Source organism: Geotrypetes seraphini, chromosome 5 (assembly GCF_902459505.1).
Source record: "Geotrypetes seraphini chromosome 5, aGeoSer1.1, whole genome shotgun sequence".
Classification (NCBI taxonomy): Eukaryota; Metazoa; Chordata; class Amphibia; order Gymnophiona; family Dermophiidae; genus Geotrypetes; species Geotrypetes seraphini.
Genome location: NC_047088.1, coordinates 21,446,428 through 21,466,897, shown reverse-complemented (window position 1 = coordinate 21,466,897; position 20,470 = coordinate 21,446,428). Strand labels below are relative to the sequence as shown.

Below are 20,470 nucleotides of genomic sequence, written 5' to 3'. Positions count from 1 at the left end.
TAGTTACTGAACTGAAGGTCCTACAACAGATATTGTGGCAGGAAGGCACCAGCATGCATGTGATATGGGCACTGCCTAAAGATTTTAAAGTGACTGTGCACTTGGCAGTGTCTATACCGGGTAACACCTCAGAAAACACCTGCTACAGGGAAGTATCTTTGCTTTTTCTCTAACCATACCTGACGACAGTACAACTGCATATACTACTACAACCCCTAAGAGCATAAGAAGTAGCCAGTCATACCATTTTAAGGTACCGTGTTTCATCTACAGCATGTCACTGAGAAATATGAGTGTAGTTCCTAATATCGACTGTTTTCCCCTGTTTTGATTCTGGTTGCTGAGCTCTCTGCTGTCCTTTTAAAAGCACATTACTGTATATTCAACCACTTAGGGCTTCTTTTACGAAGCCGCATTAGCGGTTTAATGCGCGCTAGCCACTACCGCCTCCTCTTGAGCAGGCGGTAGTTTTTAGGTTAGTACGGGGGTTAGTGTGTGCTAAAAAGGTGCGTGCGATAAAGCTGCTAATGCGGCTTCATAAAAGGAGCCCTTAGATTCTGAGAATTTAGATTTAGAAGAGTGGTGCTTCATAGTAAGGTCAATGAAACTTCAACAGTGCAACTTGGCATTGTAGCATTGTACTAAAATTCTTTCTATGGTAGAGTAGACTAATTTAATTTTGCTTTGGGTGATACCTTTATATGAATGAACCTGTATCCAGTGTGTTACAAAACTTAAGTAGATTTTATTTGTATAAAAGTTATTTTGCATTTTTACCACATCATTTAACCTATTCTTTTTGTAGAAAAGTATTTTGATATGAAGAAGAACCAGTGCAAAGAAGCCTTGGATATTTACAAAAAGTTCCTTGCCAGAATGACCAAATTATCTGAATTTCTCAAAGTGGCTGAGGTAAAAGAGATCTACTCTCACATCAAAGGGGCTTTATTCAGCTATCAGCACTGGTACAGTAGCATGCTTTATGAAGGAGTTTAAGAAATTTTACAGTCACTACTTCACATTATTTACATAATTTCTGTGATGAATTTGTCTTCCTTTTGTATTGCTGAATTCAAATTCTTAAAGGATAATCTTGTTCATTAATATGCAAGCCTTCTTAATTTGGTTTTATTCACTATAAAACATAATTCATTATCAGCCTAAAATACTGTGAATTTGATCTCTCATAAATTTTTACTTTTACTTAGAAAATGTTGATCTTGTAATCTTACACTAAGAATATTTGATAAAATGGGTCCCTTTTTAAAGAAAAAACAAAAACATGTTAACTTTAATGACATTGGGTTATATAGTCACATTAACCCTTTGTATGAAAAGTATTTACAGCTGTGCCACATCTGTGTAAATTTGTTTTCTTTATTTAACATGCACATTATAATCCCTCCCTAAGGCCCTCAAGTATTAAGCAAGTGCTACTGTACCAGTTCAGAAAGTTAGTAATGTCCCTTGCCATGCCTTAACTTGTATGTAAACATTCAGACTCCATGATTCTCTCTCTTCATTGCCACTGCATGTAGTAATGTACACTTTTTTCCTTTTTTGTGATCCCAGCAAGTTGGAATTGATCAGGGTGACATTCCAGATCTTACTCAGGTCAGTGTACATTTCATGTTAATTTAACCCAGTTATTCATTTTATTTTATTTTCCCTTTGTCTTTTACCTGTTAATGTGCTTTCATCATATTCATTCTGAGAAAACCATTCTCTTCCATATATTTATATATGGAAATTTCATGTTTACTCATGAAAGATACATTATATTCATGTTGTGAATTCTAAAATACTTTTCTGAGTAGCCAGGTTGTAATGTGGTATATGGTTTGTTTAGGAAGAACATTTTGTTTTGTTGATGATAATGAGTAAAATCAATGAATACATTTTGTTTTCCAAAGGTGGTATAAGATTGATTGATTGATTGTAACAGAAAATATAGGTGAGCTGTAAATTAGATTAACTATATAATCACATTAAATGAAAGCAGTAGAGAGGATGTATAGAGAATTCTCAGAAAAGGGAATATGCTGTTATCTATGACAATTATAAAGAACTATTCCATTTTATGATTATCTCAGTGGATATATATATGTGTATAAGGGGATGCTGAAAAGTTCTCAGTCTAACCAAGAAGAGAATGATGTGGATATGGTTCAGTCAGTGATCTGAAACAATGTCAAAACATAGAATTTTGTTTCTGCAGATTGGCTCTTAATGAAATAAGATAACTCTTCAGTTACAGTGACAAAATAATGCTCAGAATTTAGGAAGGAAGTTGGTTAGTTGGGCTGAGAACTTTGCAGCGCACCCTCGTATTTTCTGTAGACTACATGTAGAGTCAAAGCAGTAATTTTTAAAATTATTATTATTCCAGTATGTTACTAGACTGTGTCCTTTAGTGGATATATTTTAAAAGGCATTTCTGTGCACAAAATATAACTTTATTACAGAAATGGAGTTCTTGAAAATTGACTACCGCAAACAATAATGTACTTTATGACAAATACAGTGGTGCCTCACACAACGAACTTAATTGGTTCCAGGAGCAAGTTTGTTATGCGAAACGTTCGTTATGTGAAACGCGTTTTCCCATAAGAATACATGTAAAAAAAAATAATTCGTTCTGCAGCATAAAATATGCTAAGATGACATAAAAAAAGATAAATTTTTGGTTATTATTTTTATTTAGATACATCTAAAAACATAATTGTTTTTTAAAACAACACACATTTTTTAAATTTAAAGACAGACTAAGTAGAGTCTAATTTTACAGTGAGAGAGGGCAGAGTCTCAGCGGCAAAAACTGGGACTTAACTGTTCATTTTTTTTTTTCTACCGTGTTTCCCCGATGATAAGGCAGGGCCATCAAATAAGACAGCCCCCCCTTTTTAGAAAAAAATGTAAAATAAGGCACCCCCCCGCAAATAAGCCACCCACCGATACCTGCGCTTACCCGAATCGGGTGGTACGGTGGGTGACTCCGTGTGGTCCCTGGCACCCCCGACACGATCGGGGCAAGAGGGAGCTCAAGCCCTCTTGCCCCCCCGACTCCCCGACACGATCGGGGCAAGAGGGAGCCCAAGCCCTCTTGCCCCCCGACTCCCCGACACGATCGGGGCAAGAGGGAGCCCAAGCCCTCTTGCCCCCCCGACTCCCCGACACGATCGGGGCAAGAGGGAGCCCAAGCCCTCTTGCCCCCCCCCCGACTCCCCGACACGATCGGGGCAAGAGGGAGCCCAAGCCCTCTTGCCCCCCGACTCCCCGACACGATCGGGGCAAGAGGGAGCCCAAGCCCTCTTGCCCCCCCGACTCCCCGACACGATCGGGGCAAGAGGGAGCCCAAGCCCTCTTGCCCCCCCGACTCCCCGACACGATCGGGGCAAGAGGGAGCCCAAGCCCTCTTGCCCCGCCGATTCCCCAACTCCCCGACAATATCGGGCCAGGAGGGAGCCCAAGTCCTCCTGGCCACGGCGACCCCCTAACCCCACCCTGCACTACATTACGGGCAGGAGGGATCCCAGGCCCTCCTGCCCTCGACGCAAACCCCCCCTCCCCCCAACGACCGCCCCCCCCAAGAACCTCCGACCGCCCCCCCAGCCGACCCGCGACCCCCCTGGCCGACCCCCACGACACCCCCAACCCCCTTCCCCGTACCTTTCTGTAGTTGGCCGGACAGACGGGAGCCAAACCCGCCTGTCCGGCAGGCAGCCAACGACGGAATGAGGCCGGATTGGCCCATCCGTCCCAAAGCTCCGCCTACTGGTGGGGCCTAAGGCGCCTGGGCCAATCAGAATAGGCCCGGGAGCCTTAGGTCCCTCCTGGGGGCAGGGCCTGAGGCACATGGTCGGGTTGGGCCCATGTGCCTCAGGCCCCGCCCCCAGGAGGGACCTAAGGCTCCCGGGCCTATTCTGATTGGCCCAGGCGCCTTAGGCCCCACCAGTAGGCGGAGCTTTGGGACGGATGGGCCAATCCGGCCTCATTCCGTCGTTGGCTGCCTGCCGGACAGGCGGGTTTGGCTCCCGTCTGTCCGGCCAACTACAGAAAGGTACGGGGAAGGGGGTTGGGGGTGTCGTGGGAGTCGGCCAGGGGGGTCGCGGGTCGGCTGGGGGGCGGTCGGAGGTTCTTGGGGGGGCGGTCGTTGGGGGGAGGGGGGGTTTGCGTCGAGGGCAGGAGGGCCTGGGATCCCTCCTGCCCGTAATGTAGTGCAGGGTGGGGTTAGGGGGTCGCCGTGGCCAGGAGGACTTGGGCTCCCTCCTGGCCCGATCGTGTCGGGGGGGCAAGAGGGCTTGGGCTCCCTCTTGCCCCGATCGTGTCGGGGAGTCGGGGGGGGCAAGAGGGCTTGAGCTCCCTCTTGCCCCGATCGTGTCGGGGAGTCGGGGGGGCAAGAGGGCTTGGGCTCCCTCTTGCCCCGATCGTGTCGGGGAGTCGGGGGGGGCAAGAGGGCTTGAGCTCCCTCTTGCCCCGATCGTGTCGGGGAGTCGGGGGGGCAAGAGGGCTTGGGCTCCCTCTTGCCCCGATCGTGTCGGGGAGTCGGGGGGGCAAGAGGGCTTGAGCTCTCTCTTGCCCCGATCGTGTCGGGGAGTCGGGGGGGCAAGAGGGCTTGGGCTCCCTCTTGCCCCGATCGTGTCGGGGGGGCAAGAGGGCTTGGGCTCCCTCTTGCCCCGATCGTGTCGGGGAGTCGGGGGGGCAAGAGGGCTTGGGCTCCCTCTTGCCCCGATCGTGTCGGGGAGTCGGGGGGGGGGCAAGAGGGAGCCAGGCGGAGAGAGGGCAGTTAAGGATGCAGCTCGGGCGACTTCGTTGTGTGAAACGAAGTTCGTTGTACGAATCAAGACATAAAGTTCGTTGTGCGCAGCGTTCGCTGTGCGAGGCGTCCGTTATGCGAGGCACCACTGTACATAAATATACATGTGTGTTAAAGAGGCAATTTGGGAATAGCGTTGTGGATCCTTGCACATCTATTTTTGGATTTCCAAATGTGTATCTGCATAAAATTTCAGATGCTAGACATCAGCCTGATTACTACAAGAGTGTCGACTTACAGGTCAGAGTCATCTTCTTTGGAAAGACAAATTGCTGGGTCAGCTGAATGAAGTGCTTTTGTTTCCATCTCTGTACTTACCCCTCTGAGAGAGGGACTTTCCAAAAGTTTAACATTGGAGCTAAACCCCACCCACTGACAACCAACATCAGATACCAGCCTGATTACTTCGCATGGACCAAGTGGACTAAGTGAATAAAGTCTTCATTTAAGCTAAAGAGAAGAGGGTGCTGCCACCATGTTTGAGAGCAATGTCACTATTGCTCATGGAGGAAACCTCTGATGCAGCATAATTTACTGTAAAACAAAGGCTGGAGAAAAGAACTTATTTTAAAGTGCATTGGCCAAACTTGGACTTTTAAAAATAAGTTGAATTGTTTATAGTTTTTGAATGTTCCACTTATATTCACATTAGCTTTGTAAAATGTATGCACACTGGTAAGAAAAATTGTATATTTTTGAGAAGTGATTGAGAGGGGGTACCTGTTAGTGCTAGCCAATTGAAGGGGCAGATACTCTGACATACTTTTCTCCTTATTTTTCTATATAATTACTTTCATATAAATATAATTCTGCTATCCCAGGACAAGTTTTGAGTTGCCCGCACCGCGCATGCACGAGTGCCTTCCTGCCCAGCGCAGGGCGCGTCTCCTCAGTTCTCATTTTTCCGTGGAGTTCAGAAGTCCGAATTTGACGCTCTGCGTTTAACTTCGTTCACTTTTTGCCTTCTCTATTTCGCGGTTTGTGTGTTTTTCTTCACGAATCGCTGTTATTTCTTTTCTTTTAGTCAAAAAAAAAAAATTTTCGTCTTCCGTTCTTTTTCTGAGACGGGCCGCTTGGCCGCAGCCCGAGGGCTTTGACTTTGTGGCAGCTATTTCTCCGTCTATGTCCCGGCCTGCTACAGGCTTTAAGAGGTGTAGCAAGTTTCAGCGCGCAATCTCTCTCACGGATGCTGCCTCGAGTGCCTTGGGCCGAAACATCATCCTAGGTCGTGCCTGCCTTGCCAAACACTTCAGCCTCGTGCTTTCAAGCGCCGTTGCATTCTGGTGCACAAGCTTTTCGAGATGGAGTCTCCTACTGATCCTTCGACTTCGAAAGCGTCTTCAGCCTCGACTTCCATCGACACTCCTTCAGTGCCTACTGCTTCCACCTCGAGCCTCATCAGACATTCATCGTTTGCAGCGGCTCTTGCTTCGACGTCATCTGCTCTATCTTCCCCTGTTTCCTCAGGTCAGATAGCTCAGCAGTCGGTTCCGCCGGTGGTGATTAAAGTGTCCAAGACTTCTAAGTCGAAACACTCTCACACTACCTCGAAGGAACCTTCAGCCAAAGCAGGTGGTCTGATTTCAGACGTGGATCCACCCTTGCTGGCTTCTTTCCAGACCATGTTAGAGAAGCAGTTTATTCAGTTCCTTACTAACATGGGACCTAAACTGCTTCCTCTTATCCAGCCTGGGAATTCAGCAGACTCCCGCGAGGTCGAGCCGCTTCCAATGCCCCAGTCTGAGCTTCCACACTCTTTGCAGGGAGCAGATTCTTTGCGAGTGCATTGACGGGAATCCTCACACTCTAATCAAGGAGCAGAGTCTTTGAGAGTGCATCGAGGTTCCTCCACCAAGCCTCTGGAGCTTCGATCTACAGCCTCTAGCCCTATTCATACATCAGCATTGGCTGCTTATGTCTCCGAGGCGAAATCTCCTCGATCTTCGAGATCTGGTTCCAGACACAGTTCTCACCACCGTTCAAGGCCTTCATCGAGGCATCCTTCCAGGCATTGTTCTTCTCAAGATAGACCATCTTCCTCGAAGCCTCGATCTACTTCAACCTCGACCAGACCACCGACTCCTCATTCAAGGTCTCCGATGCCAGACCTCGAGGATATTCCGGTCTCGATTGCCTCGTCCAAATCACCAGGTTCCTTTGATGCCTTTTTCCATGCCGAGGCTTCTTCTTCGACACAGGCTGCCTCGACGTCCTCGAGTCCTCCTCGAGGCAAAGCATTAACAGATCAGCTATCTTTCTCGTCTTTCCTGCTGTAGATTTGGATGTTCCATTGGATACTGGTTCCAAATATTCCAAAGAGTATCTAGAAGTCATGCATCTTCCTCAACCTCCGGCAGAGTGTCTTAAGCTTCCACTTCATAAGCTTTTAAATCAGACTTTTGCTCGATGCATGGAGACACCTTTTTCCATACCAGCAGTTCCAGGAAAATTGGACTCTAGGTATAAAACTGTGCATCGCTAAGGGTTTGACAATTCACAATTATCTCATCAATCCCTGCTTGTTGAATCCTGCTTGAAGAGATCCCATCCTTCCAAGGTCTATGCCACAGTTCCTCCTGGAAGGGAGGGGAAAACTATGGACAAATTTGGACGTCGCATCTACCAGAATGCTATGATGTCCTCTAGAGTCCTCAATTATAATTTTTATTTCATCACTTATTTTGAGTTTCTTCTTTCTCTTCTACCTCTTTCTCTTCTTTCTCTTCTCTTTTGGCTTATTTAGATAACCACATGCATTGCTTCTTTCTCTCAATTGCGTCTCCATCTCCTCCAATCATCTTATGATGCCTTCAAGTTTTCTGCCCGAGTGGCTGCTTGCTCTGTAGCTATGCGTCGTCTTGCCTGGCTTCGTACCATTGACATGGACTCAAATCTTCAAGACCGCTTAGCTAACCTTCCTTGTCAAGGCAACGATCTCTTTGATGAATCCATCGAAGCAGCCACCAAGAAATTATCTGACCATGAAAAATCTTTTGCTTCAATAGTCAGACCTAAACCAAAGCCGGCTCCTTATACTCGCCCTCCTCTGAAAAAAGAGCAATCTCGGAAGCAGCAGAAACCCCAACCTTCTGCTGCACCTAAGGCTTCTCAGCCTTTTTGACTGTTTACAACAGAGCATAGCCTCCATTGTTCTGTCTCTGTCTCTTTTTCCCCCTATAGGAGGTCATTTCCATCATTTTTACAACCGATGGACGTTAATTACATCCGACCTCTGGGTGCTTAACATCATCAGGGAAGGATACTCTCTTCATTTCACTCAAGTTCCACCAGAGCTTCCTCCAAGAGAGTACCCTTCCAATCCATCCCAGACCGCCCTTCTTCTTCAGGAAGCTCAAGCTCTGCTTCGTCTCCATGCCATCGAACCAGTTCCCTTGGACCGCAGAACAGGGGGTTTTACTCCCGTTACTTCCTTGTTCCAAAGAAGAAGGGTGATCTGCGACCCATTCTGAATCTCAGGGCTCTCAACAAAATCCTAGTCAAAGAAAAGTTTTGCATGTTGTCCCTGGCATCCCTTTATCCCCTTCTCGAGCAGAACGACTGGTTATGCTCTCTGGATCTCAAGGAGGCCTACACTCATATCCCCATTCATCCGGCCTCCTGTCAATACCTCAGATTTCGGGTGGAGAATCTGCACTATCAATACAGAGTACTACCCTTCGGCCTGGCCTCGTCTCCCAGAGTGTTCACCAAGTGCCTGGTAGTGGTAGCAGCAGCTCTAAGGAATCACGGTTTTCAGGTATTTCCCTACCTTGACGATTGGCTCATCAAAGATTCCACATCTCAAGGGGTTATTGTAGCGACCCAACGGACTACCTGCTTCCTACAAAGTTTAGGATTCGAAATCAACTTTCCCAAATCTCAACTTCAGCCCTCTCAGAATCTACAATTCATTGGAGCTGTTCTGGACACTGTCCAACTCGGAGCATTCCTTCCACAACAACGTCTGGAAGCTTTTCTTCAACTCTGTTACACAGTGTCTTCCTGCTCTTCCATCTCAGCGAGACACATGATGGTACTTTTGGGTCACATGGCCTCCACAGTACACGTGACTCCTTTTGCCAGACTTCACCTCGGAATTCCTCAGTGGACCCTGGCATCTCAATGGACGCAAGTTTGCGACCCTCCTTCTTGACACATTTCAGTCACTCCTTCCTTGAAGAAGTCTCTCTGTTGGTGGATGCTCTCTTCCAATCTTTCCAGAGGCTTGCTTTTTCAAACGCCCCCTCATCAGAAGGTCATCATGACAGACTCTTCGACCTATGCTTGGGGTGCTCATCTCGATGGTCTCTGTACTCAAGGCCTCTGAACCAGTACGGATCGTCAGTGTCATATCAATCAGTTGGAACTCAGAGCGATCCTCAAAGCTCTCCATGCTTTTCAACATCTGCTTCACAACACTATAGTACTCATTCGGACGGACAACGAAGTCGCCATATATTATGTCAAGAAACAAGGAGGGACAGGGTCTGCCTCCCTTTGTCAAGAAGCTCTGGAAATTTGGGACGGGGCAATTCGCCACGACACCTTCCTCAAAGCTGTCTACATTCAAGGGGCAAAGAATTGCTTGGTGGACAACTTGTCGTCTACTGCAACCTCACGAATGGATTCTCCATTCCTCGCCTCTTCGCCACATTTTTTCACAGTGGGGAATGCCACAGATAGACATCTTTGCAGCTCCCCACAACTTCAAACTGCCTCAGTTCCGCTCCAGGATATACTCTCCTCACCGCCTCGAGGCAGATGCTTTTCTTCTGGAATGGATGAATCTTTTCCTCTACGCATTTCCTCCATTCCCTCTCATTCTCAAGACTCTGGTCAAGTTGAAAAACGATCATGCCACCATGATTCCAATTGCTCCTCGGTGGCTGAGACAACCATGATACTCCCTTCTACTTCAACTCAGCAGAGGGAGCCATATTTCTACCAGTTTTTCCTTCTCTACTTACACAGAGTCAAGGATCTCTGCTTCATCCCAACCTACAGTCTCTACACCTGACAGCCTTGTACCTCTCAACATAACCCCTCTTCAGTTTTCTCAATCTGTAAGAGATGTTTTAGAAGTTTCTAGAAAGCTTACAACTAGACAATGCTATCACCAAAAATGGACTAGATTTTCTAGATGGTGTTTTTCTCATCATAAGGAGCCTCAGCTTTCCTCCTTATCTTCTGTTTTGGACTATCTTTTGCACTTATCCAATTCTGGCCTCAAGTCTACATCTATATCGAGTCCATCTCAGTGCAATTGCAGCTTTCCATCAGCTTATTGAAGGGAAACCCCTCTCTGCTCATCCGGTGGTTTCCAGATTCATGAAAGGACTTTTCAATATCAAACCTCTCAAACCGCCTCCTGTGGTTTGGGACCTCAATGTTGTTCTTACTCATCTCATGAAGCCTCCATTTGAACCAATTGATAAGGCTCATCTGAAGTATCTCTCTTGGAAAGTGGTGTTTCTCATTGCTTTCACTTCCGCTCGAAGAGTCAGTGAACTGCAAGCTTTAGTTACTGACCCACCATCCACTGTGTTCCATCATGACAAGGTGGTTCTTTGTACTCATCCGAAATTCCTACCTAAAGTGGTCTCAGAATTTCATCTCAACCAATCCATCGTACTTCCAGTGTTTTTTCCAAAGCCTCATTCTCACCCTGGAGAATCAGCTCTTCATACTCTGGACTGTAAACGTGCTTTGGCCTTCTACTTGGAACGCACCAAACACAGAACTGCTCCTCAACTTTTTGTCTCCTTCGATGCAAATAAGTTGGGACATCCTATATCTAAGCGTACCATCTCCAACTGGATGGTGGCTTGTACCTCATTCTACTATGCCCAGGCTGGATTACCCCTTCACAGTAAAGTCACAGCCCATAAAGTTAGAGCAATGGCAGTTTCAGTAGCTTTCCTCATATCTACACCTATTGAGGAAATTTGTAGAGCTGCTACTTGGTCCTCGGTTCATACCTTCACTTCTTACTATTGTCTGGATACTTTCTCCAGATGGGATGGACAGTTTGGCCAAACAGTATTACAAAATTTATTCTCCTAAATTGCCAACACCCCCACCATCCCATTCTGGTTAGCTTGGAGGTCACCCATATGTGAGAATACCTGCCTGCTTGTCCTGGGATAAAGCACAGTTACTTACCGTAACAGGTGTTATCCAGGGACAGCAGGCAGCTATTCTCACAACCCACCCACCTCCCCTGGTTGGTTTCTCTGCTAGCTATCTGAACTGAGGAGACGCGGGAAGGCACTCACGCATGCGCGGTGCGGGCAACTCGAAACTTCGAGTTTCTTCAAGCAAGTCTGCTTGTGAGGCGTTCACATCTGGGCTCTATCGATGACATCACCCATATGTGAGAATAGCTGCCTGCTGTCCCTGGATAACACCTGTTACAGTAAGTAATTGCTATTCCTCCACATGGTATTCAGCAAGCACCTTTACATGCAACTACTTCAGGATTCCATCATGGGGCATAGAGCCTGTAAGGTAGCTTCCTGTTGTCTCTATTGCAACGGCCTCCCTCACGGCTTGGCTATTCTCCATCAAAGGCTGCATCTTCATCAGAGTCACCCTCTCCGAAGCAAGCCATGGACCTTTGGTACCGGCAGAAAAGCCAATGATACCTGTGCAAGCTGGATGCGCTTTTTCACTTACAATTATCCATGAAATGGCAGGATGTGTAGAACCTGTAAGTTAAATTCCTGCCATATTAGAACCTTCCACTGTTCATCTTCGAAGCAGGATCAATCAGGTGTGTTTTTCTTGCAACCTGTTTTCCCACTTTCCATCAATGTTTATAGACATCCATATACTTGAAAGTCTTTTCCCTACATTTGCCACACTTTTACTCCATCGACTTTTTCATTCAAAAACCCAGAGGTTTGGGAGTGGCTATAGGGAGGAGGAGGCCACTACATTTAAAAAAATAAATTTTTTGTTTGATAATGTTTTTCTCTTCACAAAATCACTATGGCTCCAAGAGACCCCCAAATAGCTATGCCTCCAAGAGACCCCCAAATAGCTATTTTCAGTTTTTGTTTATTTTTGGCGTGCATTTGTGACGGTGGCCATCTTTTTTAAAATTGATCTTTTTTCAAACTTTTATTTCTGTCTCAAAAACCCCTTGATTTGACACAAAATCGTTTTGGGTGGACTCCCCAGCCCCTAATCTGTTGAATGTGGACATTGATTGTGCCGTATTGGCACCGGTTCAACGATTTGTACCTTGTCTACTCACAATACCATTTTTTCCGCTATAGTCCCTACACTCTGGAACTCACTCCCATCTGATATTCAATTTTAAGAATCCCTTAATAAATTTAAGAGCAAACTTAAAACATTCTTATTCTGGGATGCTTGTCAAATATGAGAAGATCACATCTCCTGCCAACTCCATTCAAGATCAATGACGAAAGAGAACTGCTTATAAGAAGCGACTCACCCTTTTTATTTCTTCCCTTCCTCTTCCTCTTAAAAATTATTTTTACTTTGATGTATTTTTTATAAACCTAACCCCAGTACCTCATGTAACAGGTCTGTCTTGTCTCATCAACCACGTATGTTATATTTAGTAAATGACCCCCTTTACTTTTAAAATTGTACCTTAATTTTAGTATTATAAACTGACCAGATATAAACTGACCAGATATAAACTGACCAAATATAGAATAAACTTGGATACCTACAAATGTTTCTGCATCTTCCCTGCTTTTCTCTGGAGTCTGGACAAGAAGGGGTTCTATTCTAGATAATTGACCTTCAAACCTTGGAATACACTCAGCCAGTCAAATTTTCAGGATATCTGCAGTGAATACACACGAGATGTTTACATACATAGATTTGCATGTGCTGTTCATCATGGAAATCCTAAAAACCTGGCTGGCTGAGTATTTCCATGAGAACTGGTTTAATCCGTGTTGCAGTGCAAGACCCTGTTGGTGGAGCTGCTTATCAGTACAAATCATAATGCAGTTTAGTATAACATAATCATTGTAAAGTAGATTTTTTTTGGGGGGGAGAGGGGAAATTTGCAATTGCTTTTTACTTTTAAGTGGGGAAAGAATGCAAAACTTGACTTGGAGAATTCTTTCCAACACCTTAGCATAAGATGTCAAAATATACTGCGTGTATATGCATCGGGGTAGTTTTGTTTTGTTTTGTTTTGGGGTTTGTTTGTTTTTTTTAAACATCCACTCCCATCAGTGATTTTATTAAATTGCCAAATGGCCACTAGGTTTTAGTTCTGCTAACCTTTAATTTATTGTTACATTGCCAAATATTAGGCTCAGGTAATAGGTATTATCTGTGTTAGCTGTACATAATGGTTAAAGTGGCAACCTGAGAGCTAGGGAAGCTGCTGCTTCTTGAGATCTTAGACAAGTCACTTAATCTTCTACTGTCTTAGGTACAAAACATAACTTGTAAACCCTCCAAAATATCTACTGTACCCTGAATGTAATATACCTTGAGCTACTACTAAGAAAGTTGTGGTCTAAATCCAAAGCCAAAATCCAGTACCAGCCATACTGTGAAGTAATATAAAACACTACAAATGTCCCTCGGGACCTGCAGAGCAATTCTACCATACCCTACCTGACCACTAACAATACTACCCCCCTCAGCCACTCTATTAGCAGAACACTTCCAAAATAAATTACCAATGCAAGAGCTACCCTCAATGACACCTCTACCCATCCTAACAAATTCACAATTCTCCCCATAGATAGAGATTCTACTGCAGCAGATAGAATATGGTCTCAATTCCCCAACATACAATGGCCTGAATTCAACAAATACTACAAAAAATACAGCCATGCATCCTGTGACCTCAACAACTGTCCACCATATCTCCTAAAAATATCCAGCACAAAATTCCGCGCTCTTCTTCTAAACTGGATACAAATCTCGCCACTACTCTACCAACCTCAGCGAAAATCATCATCACCCCGATCCTCAAAGACCCCAAAGGACCGATAGACCAAACAGCCAACTACAGACCCATTGCCTCTATTCCACTCTACGTCAAAATAATAGAAGGACTAGTTGCCAAATTCCTCTCCAATTACCTAGAAAACCATAACATACTCCATCCCACACAATCCGGCTTCAGAAACAACTTCAGCACGGAAACAATACTAGGATCTCTCTTGGACACAGCCAGACAACATCTCAGCACAGGAAAAAAAATGATGCTCATACAACTAGACCTTACCGCTGCATTCGACTTGGTGGACCATAACATTCTACTACAAATCCTGGATACAATAGGTATCAGAGATAAAGTATACACATGGTTTGAAGGATTCCTTAAATCAAGAACCTATAGAGTAAAATCAGACAAACAAAAATCTGAACCTTGGTCAAACCCCTGCGGAGTTCCCCAAGGATCCCCTCTATCCCAGACTCTCTTCAATCTCTATACAGCCTCCCTCAGCTCTCACCTGGAGAAGCAAGGCATAACCTCCTACAGCCATGCCGATGACATTACCATTCTCATACCCTTCGATCAACCTGAACTCTCCATGACGAACACAATATACCAAACACTAAAATCAATAGCAACCTGGATGAAAGATCACAAACTGAAATTGAACCCAGATAAAACGAAATTCATCCTCCTAGAAAACAACAAAATACCAACCATAACCAACATTGAAATCAACACAATCAACTACCCCATACAAACCACCCTAAAACTGCTAGGAATAACTATCGACAGATGCTGCACCATGCAACCGCAAATCAATAAAACAATACAAAAGTCATTCTTAGTCATGAGAAACTTAAAACAAGTTCGGAAATTCTTCGAGAAAACTCAATTCCAGCTCATAGTTCAGTCCTTAATACTAGGCCTTCTTGACTACTGTAATATCCTCTACCTCCCATGCCCTACAACCATAACAAAACAACTACAAACTATCCAAAACACAGCACTAAGACTCATCTACTCATTAAAGAAACATGATCACATTACAGAAGCATATCTCCAATCGCATTGGCTTCCGATCCCAGCAAGAATACAATTTAAATTCTACTGCCTACTATTTAAGACTTTATATGGAGACAGTCCAAACTACCTGAATAACTGCCTCATCCACAACACCGCAACCAGACATAGGAAAACTCACAACCCATTCTCATACCCCCAATTAAGGAGATCAAATGGAAAAAAAACTATATGATGGCCTCCTGGCCACTCAAGCAGCCAAACTAGACAACCAAATTGCCAATCTACTGACGGCATCCCTCGACTACAAGACTTTTAGAAAAGAAATAAAGACCATACTCTTCAAGAAAACTCTGAAAAAAGAAATAATACCGCAAGTCTCAAACTCCACCTCTCACTAAAGCCAACTACCCCTCAAGGCTCTCTTCCATGGATGTTAATTTTTCTGCTTGATCTCCATTGAAGATTTGCTCAGGTTCCGGTATGTTGGATGTGTCTTCATTTGTAAATACAGACAAAAAGAACATGTTAAGTCTTTCTGCCACTTCTTTCTCCTCCTTCACCACTCCCTTCCTATCTCCGTCATCCAGCGGTCCCACCTCTTCCCTAGCCGGCTGCTTCCATTTAACATATCTAAAGAACGGTTTAAAATTTTGTGCTTCCCTGGCTAGCCTCTCTTCATACTCTCTTTTGGCTTTTCGAACTAGAGAATTGCACGGGGACAGAAATCCCACCCGTCCCCGTGAGGAATCCCCTCCGTCCCCGCCCGTCTCTGTAAACATCAGAAATGGTTATTTCATTTAATTTGCTACTGAATTAAAGGCTCTTGTAGAAACCCATTTACAAATAAGCAAAGAGACTTTATTAATTTGGAAATATTAATTGGGAAGAATACATACTTTGTAAACGGGTTTCTACCAGAGCCTCTAATGTAAATATAAAATATAAATACTCAGCTGATGAGAACCCCCAAGCTGTCAGCTGAGGACTTCCTTTGCAGTTGGCCGGGGGTCCCTTTTGCCAAGCTTGGCAGGCAACAGTAGCGTCCCTGAGTCACAGATGCTGGCATCTTAGTGGCTCATGGATGTTGCCAGCGACTGCTGTGCTCGGTGGAGGGGAGTTCTGGCCGTCTCTAGAGGAGGTCCTCTGCTGGTGGTGCTTGGGGATCCCCACCAGTCACAGCCAGGGTCAGCAAGTACTTCAACACTGTAGAAATAAAAGCAGAAATGCATTTCCTTTTCTTTTGAACACAATACAAAGACATCTGCTATATACATTTCCCAAAACTAACATATTTTAGTTAATAAATTCCGTTTTTTACCTTTGTTGTCTGGAGACTTATTTTTCCATAAAGTTGGTCCAGACTTCATTCCCTCCCCCAACGTTTTCTTTCTTTCACCCTGCCCCTTTCTTTCGCCCTGCCCTCCCCCAAGCCACCGCCATTGGGGAACAGGCTGCCACACCAGGGAACAGGCTACCACTGTTGCCGCAATCGGGAAACAGGCCGCCGCCAAGTTCTGAGCTCTCCCTGCTTCCCTTCCCCGTAAAGAAGATGCTGAAGCGCCGGGCCGACCAACCTTCCCATCTCCATCCAATCTCCACCCCAGACCTCACCCCCATAATAGTACTAATTGTAACACCATTTTTTCCATCCATTTTTCATATGTACACACATACAATATCATCGTATTAACAACACATAATAGTTAACCACAAAATTAAAATACAGAAAGCACACTGTATGCTTTTCAACATTCATTTCTACCAGAAAACAGATAATCCCATGCAAATGCAGAACCAAAAACTAAAAGTACTAATATTCAAACAAACCCTAAGATGCAAGACTCTTCAAGAAGTACAACCCCCAGAGAAAACCAAACAAATGCATTTCTTCCTGAACAGACAGCAGATGCAAAATCACTAAATAAAAGCATTTCCTCTACCGTTGTTGTCTCTCTCCCTCCATGTGTCTTGCTTTTTGGCCTACCCCCCGGTGTTAGCTTCAGGCTGGTCCATGGTGCGATCTACGCAGGGTCTTCAGTCTGGCTCCCTGAGTGCTGCATTGCACAAAGCTGTGGGAAGCGGCTCCTCGCGCGCGTCCCACACCTCATCTGGAAGCCTTCCCTCTGACTTTGCGACGTCAGAGAGAAGGCTTCCGGGTCAGGCGCAGGCCGCGGGTAGAAGCCTTTTCCCATGGCTTTGTGCACTGCAGCACTCAGGGAGCCAGCCCAAAAATGCTGCATTGATCGCACTGAAGACTGGCGGCTACTGAACAATCTCTTGGGCCCGATGGAGGTGCCGGCCCTGTGGACCAGCAGAAAATTTGTGCGGACCAGCGGTTGAAGCTGAGCCGCGAGCCGCACTCAAGTGGATAAAGAGCCACATGCGGTTCGTGAGCTGTGGTTTGCTGACCACTGATGTAGAGTAAACGGCCATCTCTTATGCATTAAGATGGCAACACCCCTTTGCCTCCCACTGAAGCTACCTTCCCCCACCTACCTTTCCCCCCCCACCTAACCCCTCAACAGCTTAGCATGCTCGATCTGAGAAAGGTGGGTCTCTTACAAATATGCTATATCAGTACCCAGCTTCCTGAGATGAGTCAATATCCGTGAACGCTTAATGGGAGACTTGATTCCATCCACATTAAGCGTAGTCACTTTCAAATCAGCCATAACCACAGACTATCTGAATACCCAGCTAAACTCCGCCACAAATTGAGTATGTGCTACCAACCACAATGCCCCCGGTACCTCATCTCACTCCCACACCTACCCTCCCCCCACACCCCACAAACATACATAGAAACATAGAAATTGACGGCAGAAAAGGGCTATAGCCCATCGAGTCTGCCCATACCAATGACCCACTCCCTGATTCTTACTCTCCTAGAGATCCCACATGAATATCCCATTTTCTCTTGAAATCTAACACGCTGCTGGCCTCAATCACCCTCTGAGGCAGCTCGTTCCAATGATCTACCACCCTTTCAGTGAAGAAGTACTTCCTCGCATCACCCTGAAATTTCCCTCCCCTGATTTTCAGCGAGTGTCCTCTGGTTACTGAGGGCCCTGTAAGACTGAAGATATCATCTTTCACCTCTATACGCCCAGTAATATACTTAAAGGTCTCAATCATGTCCCCTCTCTCTCTTCGCTCCTCCAGTGAGTACATCCTCAGTTTTTTTAACCTTTCTTCATACGTGAGTTCCCTGAGCCCCAAAACCATCCTGGTAGCCATTCGCTGAACCGACTCAATTCTCAACACATCTTTTCGGTAGTGTGGTCTCCAGAATTGAACACAATACTCGAGATGAGGTCTCACCATGGATCTGTACAGCGGCATTATGACTTCAGGTTTTCTGCTGACAAAACCCCTACGGATACAGCCCATCATTTGTCTTGCCTTGGACGATGCCTTCTCTACTTGATTGGCAGCCTTCATATCGTCGCTAATGATCACTCCTAAATCACGTTCCACCGTGGTCCTGGACAAGGTTTCACCATTTAGTGTGTAAGTTCTGTGTGGATTTTTTTTGCCTAGGTGCATTACTTTACATTTTTTAGCATTGAAGCCCAGCTGCCAAGTTGATGACCACTGTTCAAGCTGTCTTAGGTCCTGCGTCATAAAGTCAGGCACACTGCTTTTGCCAACTATGTTGCATAGTTTGGCATCGTCGGCAAACAGTGATACTTTTCCTCTAAGTCCTTGGGTCAAATCTCCTATGAATAAATTGAATAGAATCGGCCCTAAGACGGAGCCCTGAGGTACTCCACTCATCACTGCTGACGTTTTGGAGGGGGTACCGTTTACCATCACCCTTTGAAGCCTACCATCTAGCCAATCCCTTACCCATGTTGTGAATGTATCCCCTAATCCCATCGATTTTAGTTTGTTCAACAGCCTGCGGTGTGGAACGCTATCAAAAGCTTTGCTGAAGTCCAAGTATATCACGTCAAGGGACTCACCGGCATCCAGATGACTGGTCACCCAATCAAAGAAGTCAATCAGATTAGATTGGCAGGACCTTCCCCTGGTGAATCCGTGTTGATGTGGATCACGTAGATTTTCTTCATCTAGAATTTTGTCAAGTTCCTGTTTGATCAGTGTTTCCATGAGTTTGCACACTATGGATGTAAGACTCACCGGTCTGTAATTTCCTGCCTCCGTTCTGCAGCCCTTTTTGTGGAGTGGAATTACGTTAGCTGTTTTCCAGTCTAGGGGTACTATTCCCGTGCGCATGGAAAGATTGAAGAGTACGGATAGTGGTTCAGCCAGAACTTCACTCAGCTCTCTGAGTACCCTGGGGTGTAGATTGTCTGGCCCCATAGCTTTGTCTACTTTGAGTCTTGAAAGTTCGTGGTAGACATTACTAGGTGTAAACTCGTAGTCACGAAACAGGTCATTTTGGCTGTTTCTTATTTGTAGTTGCGGACCATCTCCCGGTGCTTCACAGGTGAATACTGAGCAGAAGTATTCGTTTAGCAGTTCTGCTTTGGTAGTATCAGATTCTGCGTAGTTTCCATCTGATTTCCTAAGGCGTTCTATTCCATTTTTGTTTCTCTTCCTGTCGCTAATGTACCTGAAGAAGGATTTGTCCCCTTTTTTAATGTTCCGTGCTAGTTCTTCCTCTGTTTGAAGTTTGGCTTCCCTGACTGCCTTTTTGACAGCCTTAGATCTGGCCTGATAGTCTTCTTTTGCCTCCCTTTTCCCAAGATGTTTGTAGGTAATAAATGTTTCTTTTTTCATTTTAATGAGGTCAGATATTTCCTTGTTGAACCATTGTGGTTTTTTGTTTCTCCGGCGTTTGCTTACTGTTTTTACGTAGCGGCTAGATGCTTCGTTCAGGATGGATTTTAGGTTTGACCACATAGTTTCCGGATTGTCAGTTTCTGCATGGTTTTGCAGTCTCTCATGTTGTCGAAATCTGCCTCCCTAAAGTTGAGGACCCTCGTTGCTGTGTTTGATTTAGAGAAGCCTTTTCTGAGGTTGAGCCATACCATGTTGTGGTCGCTGGAGGCCAGCGTGTCTCCCACTGATACTTCCGAGACACTGTCTCCATTTGTGAGTACCAGGTCCAGTATTGCTTTTTCCCTGGTGGGCTCTAATACCATTTGTTTTAGTTGTGCACCCTTAATGGAGGTTATTATTCTCTTGCTACCGCTCGTAGTTGCTGAGAGGGTGTTCCAGTCTGCATCTGGCATGTTGAAGTCGCCTAACAGTACTGTGTCACCACGCAAAGTGATGTTCTCTATGTCCTCAATCTTTGTCTTCGTCTTCCTTTTGTCTCGGAGGCCTGTATACCACACCGAGGTAAAGGCATTTTTCGTTCCCTCTGGCCAGGTTTACCCAAAGTGATTCCCCTGTGTATCTAACCTCTGTGATCCTGGTAGTTTTGATATTATCCTTAGTGTATAGTGCTACCCCCCCTCCTAATTTGCCCTCTCTGTCCCTTCGAAGTAGATTGTAGCCTGGTATAACCATATCCCACCCATGCGAGTCTGTGAACCAGGTCTCGGATATCGCTACTATGTCAAGGTCTGCATTCCTTATTTCTGTTTCTAGTTCCAGGATTTTGTTGCCCAAGCTGTGTGCATTAACATACATTGCTCTCCAAATTTGTGATGATATGCCTATCCCCGTTAGTGTACTTGCCTTAGGCTCAGAATTGTGTATACTATGGGTAC

General features: G+C 45.3%; 1 protein-coding gene across 3 annotated transcripts in view; it reads left to right on the top strand.

The window, feature by feature from the left end:
- The window catches only part of LOC117361116 (phosphatidylinositol-binding clathrin assembly protein-like), a 273,794-nt gene that overhangs the window by 85,072 nt on the left and 168,252 nt on the right, over positions 1 to 20,470 (top strand). For all 3 annotated transcript variants that reach the window (XR_004539594.1, XM_033946028.1, XM_033946029.1), the window contains exons 7-8: positions 806 to 912; positions 1,573 to 1,614. Coding sequence is in view for 2 of the 3 variants with exons in the window: in XM_033946028.1 (XP_033801919.1) it covers positions 806 to 912; positions 1,573 to 1,614 (149 nt within the window). In the remaining variant the exon portion in view is untranslated. The remainder of the gene's footprint in view (positions 1 to 805; positions 913 to 1,572; positions 1,615 to 20,470) is intronic.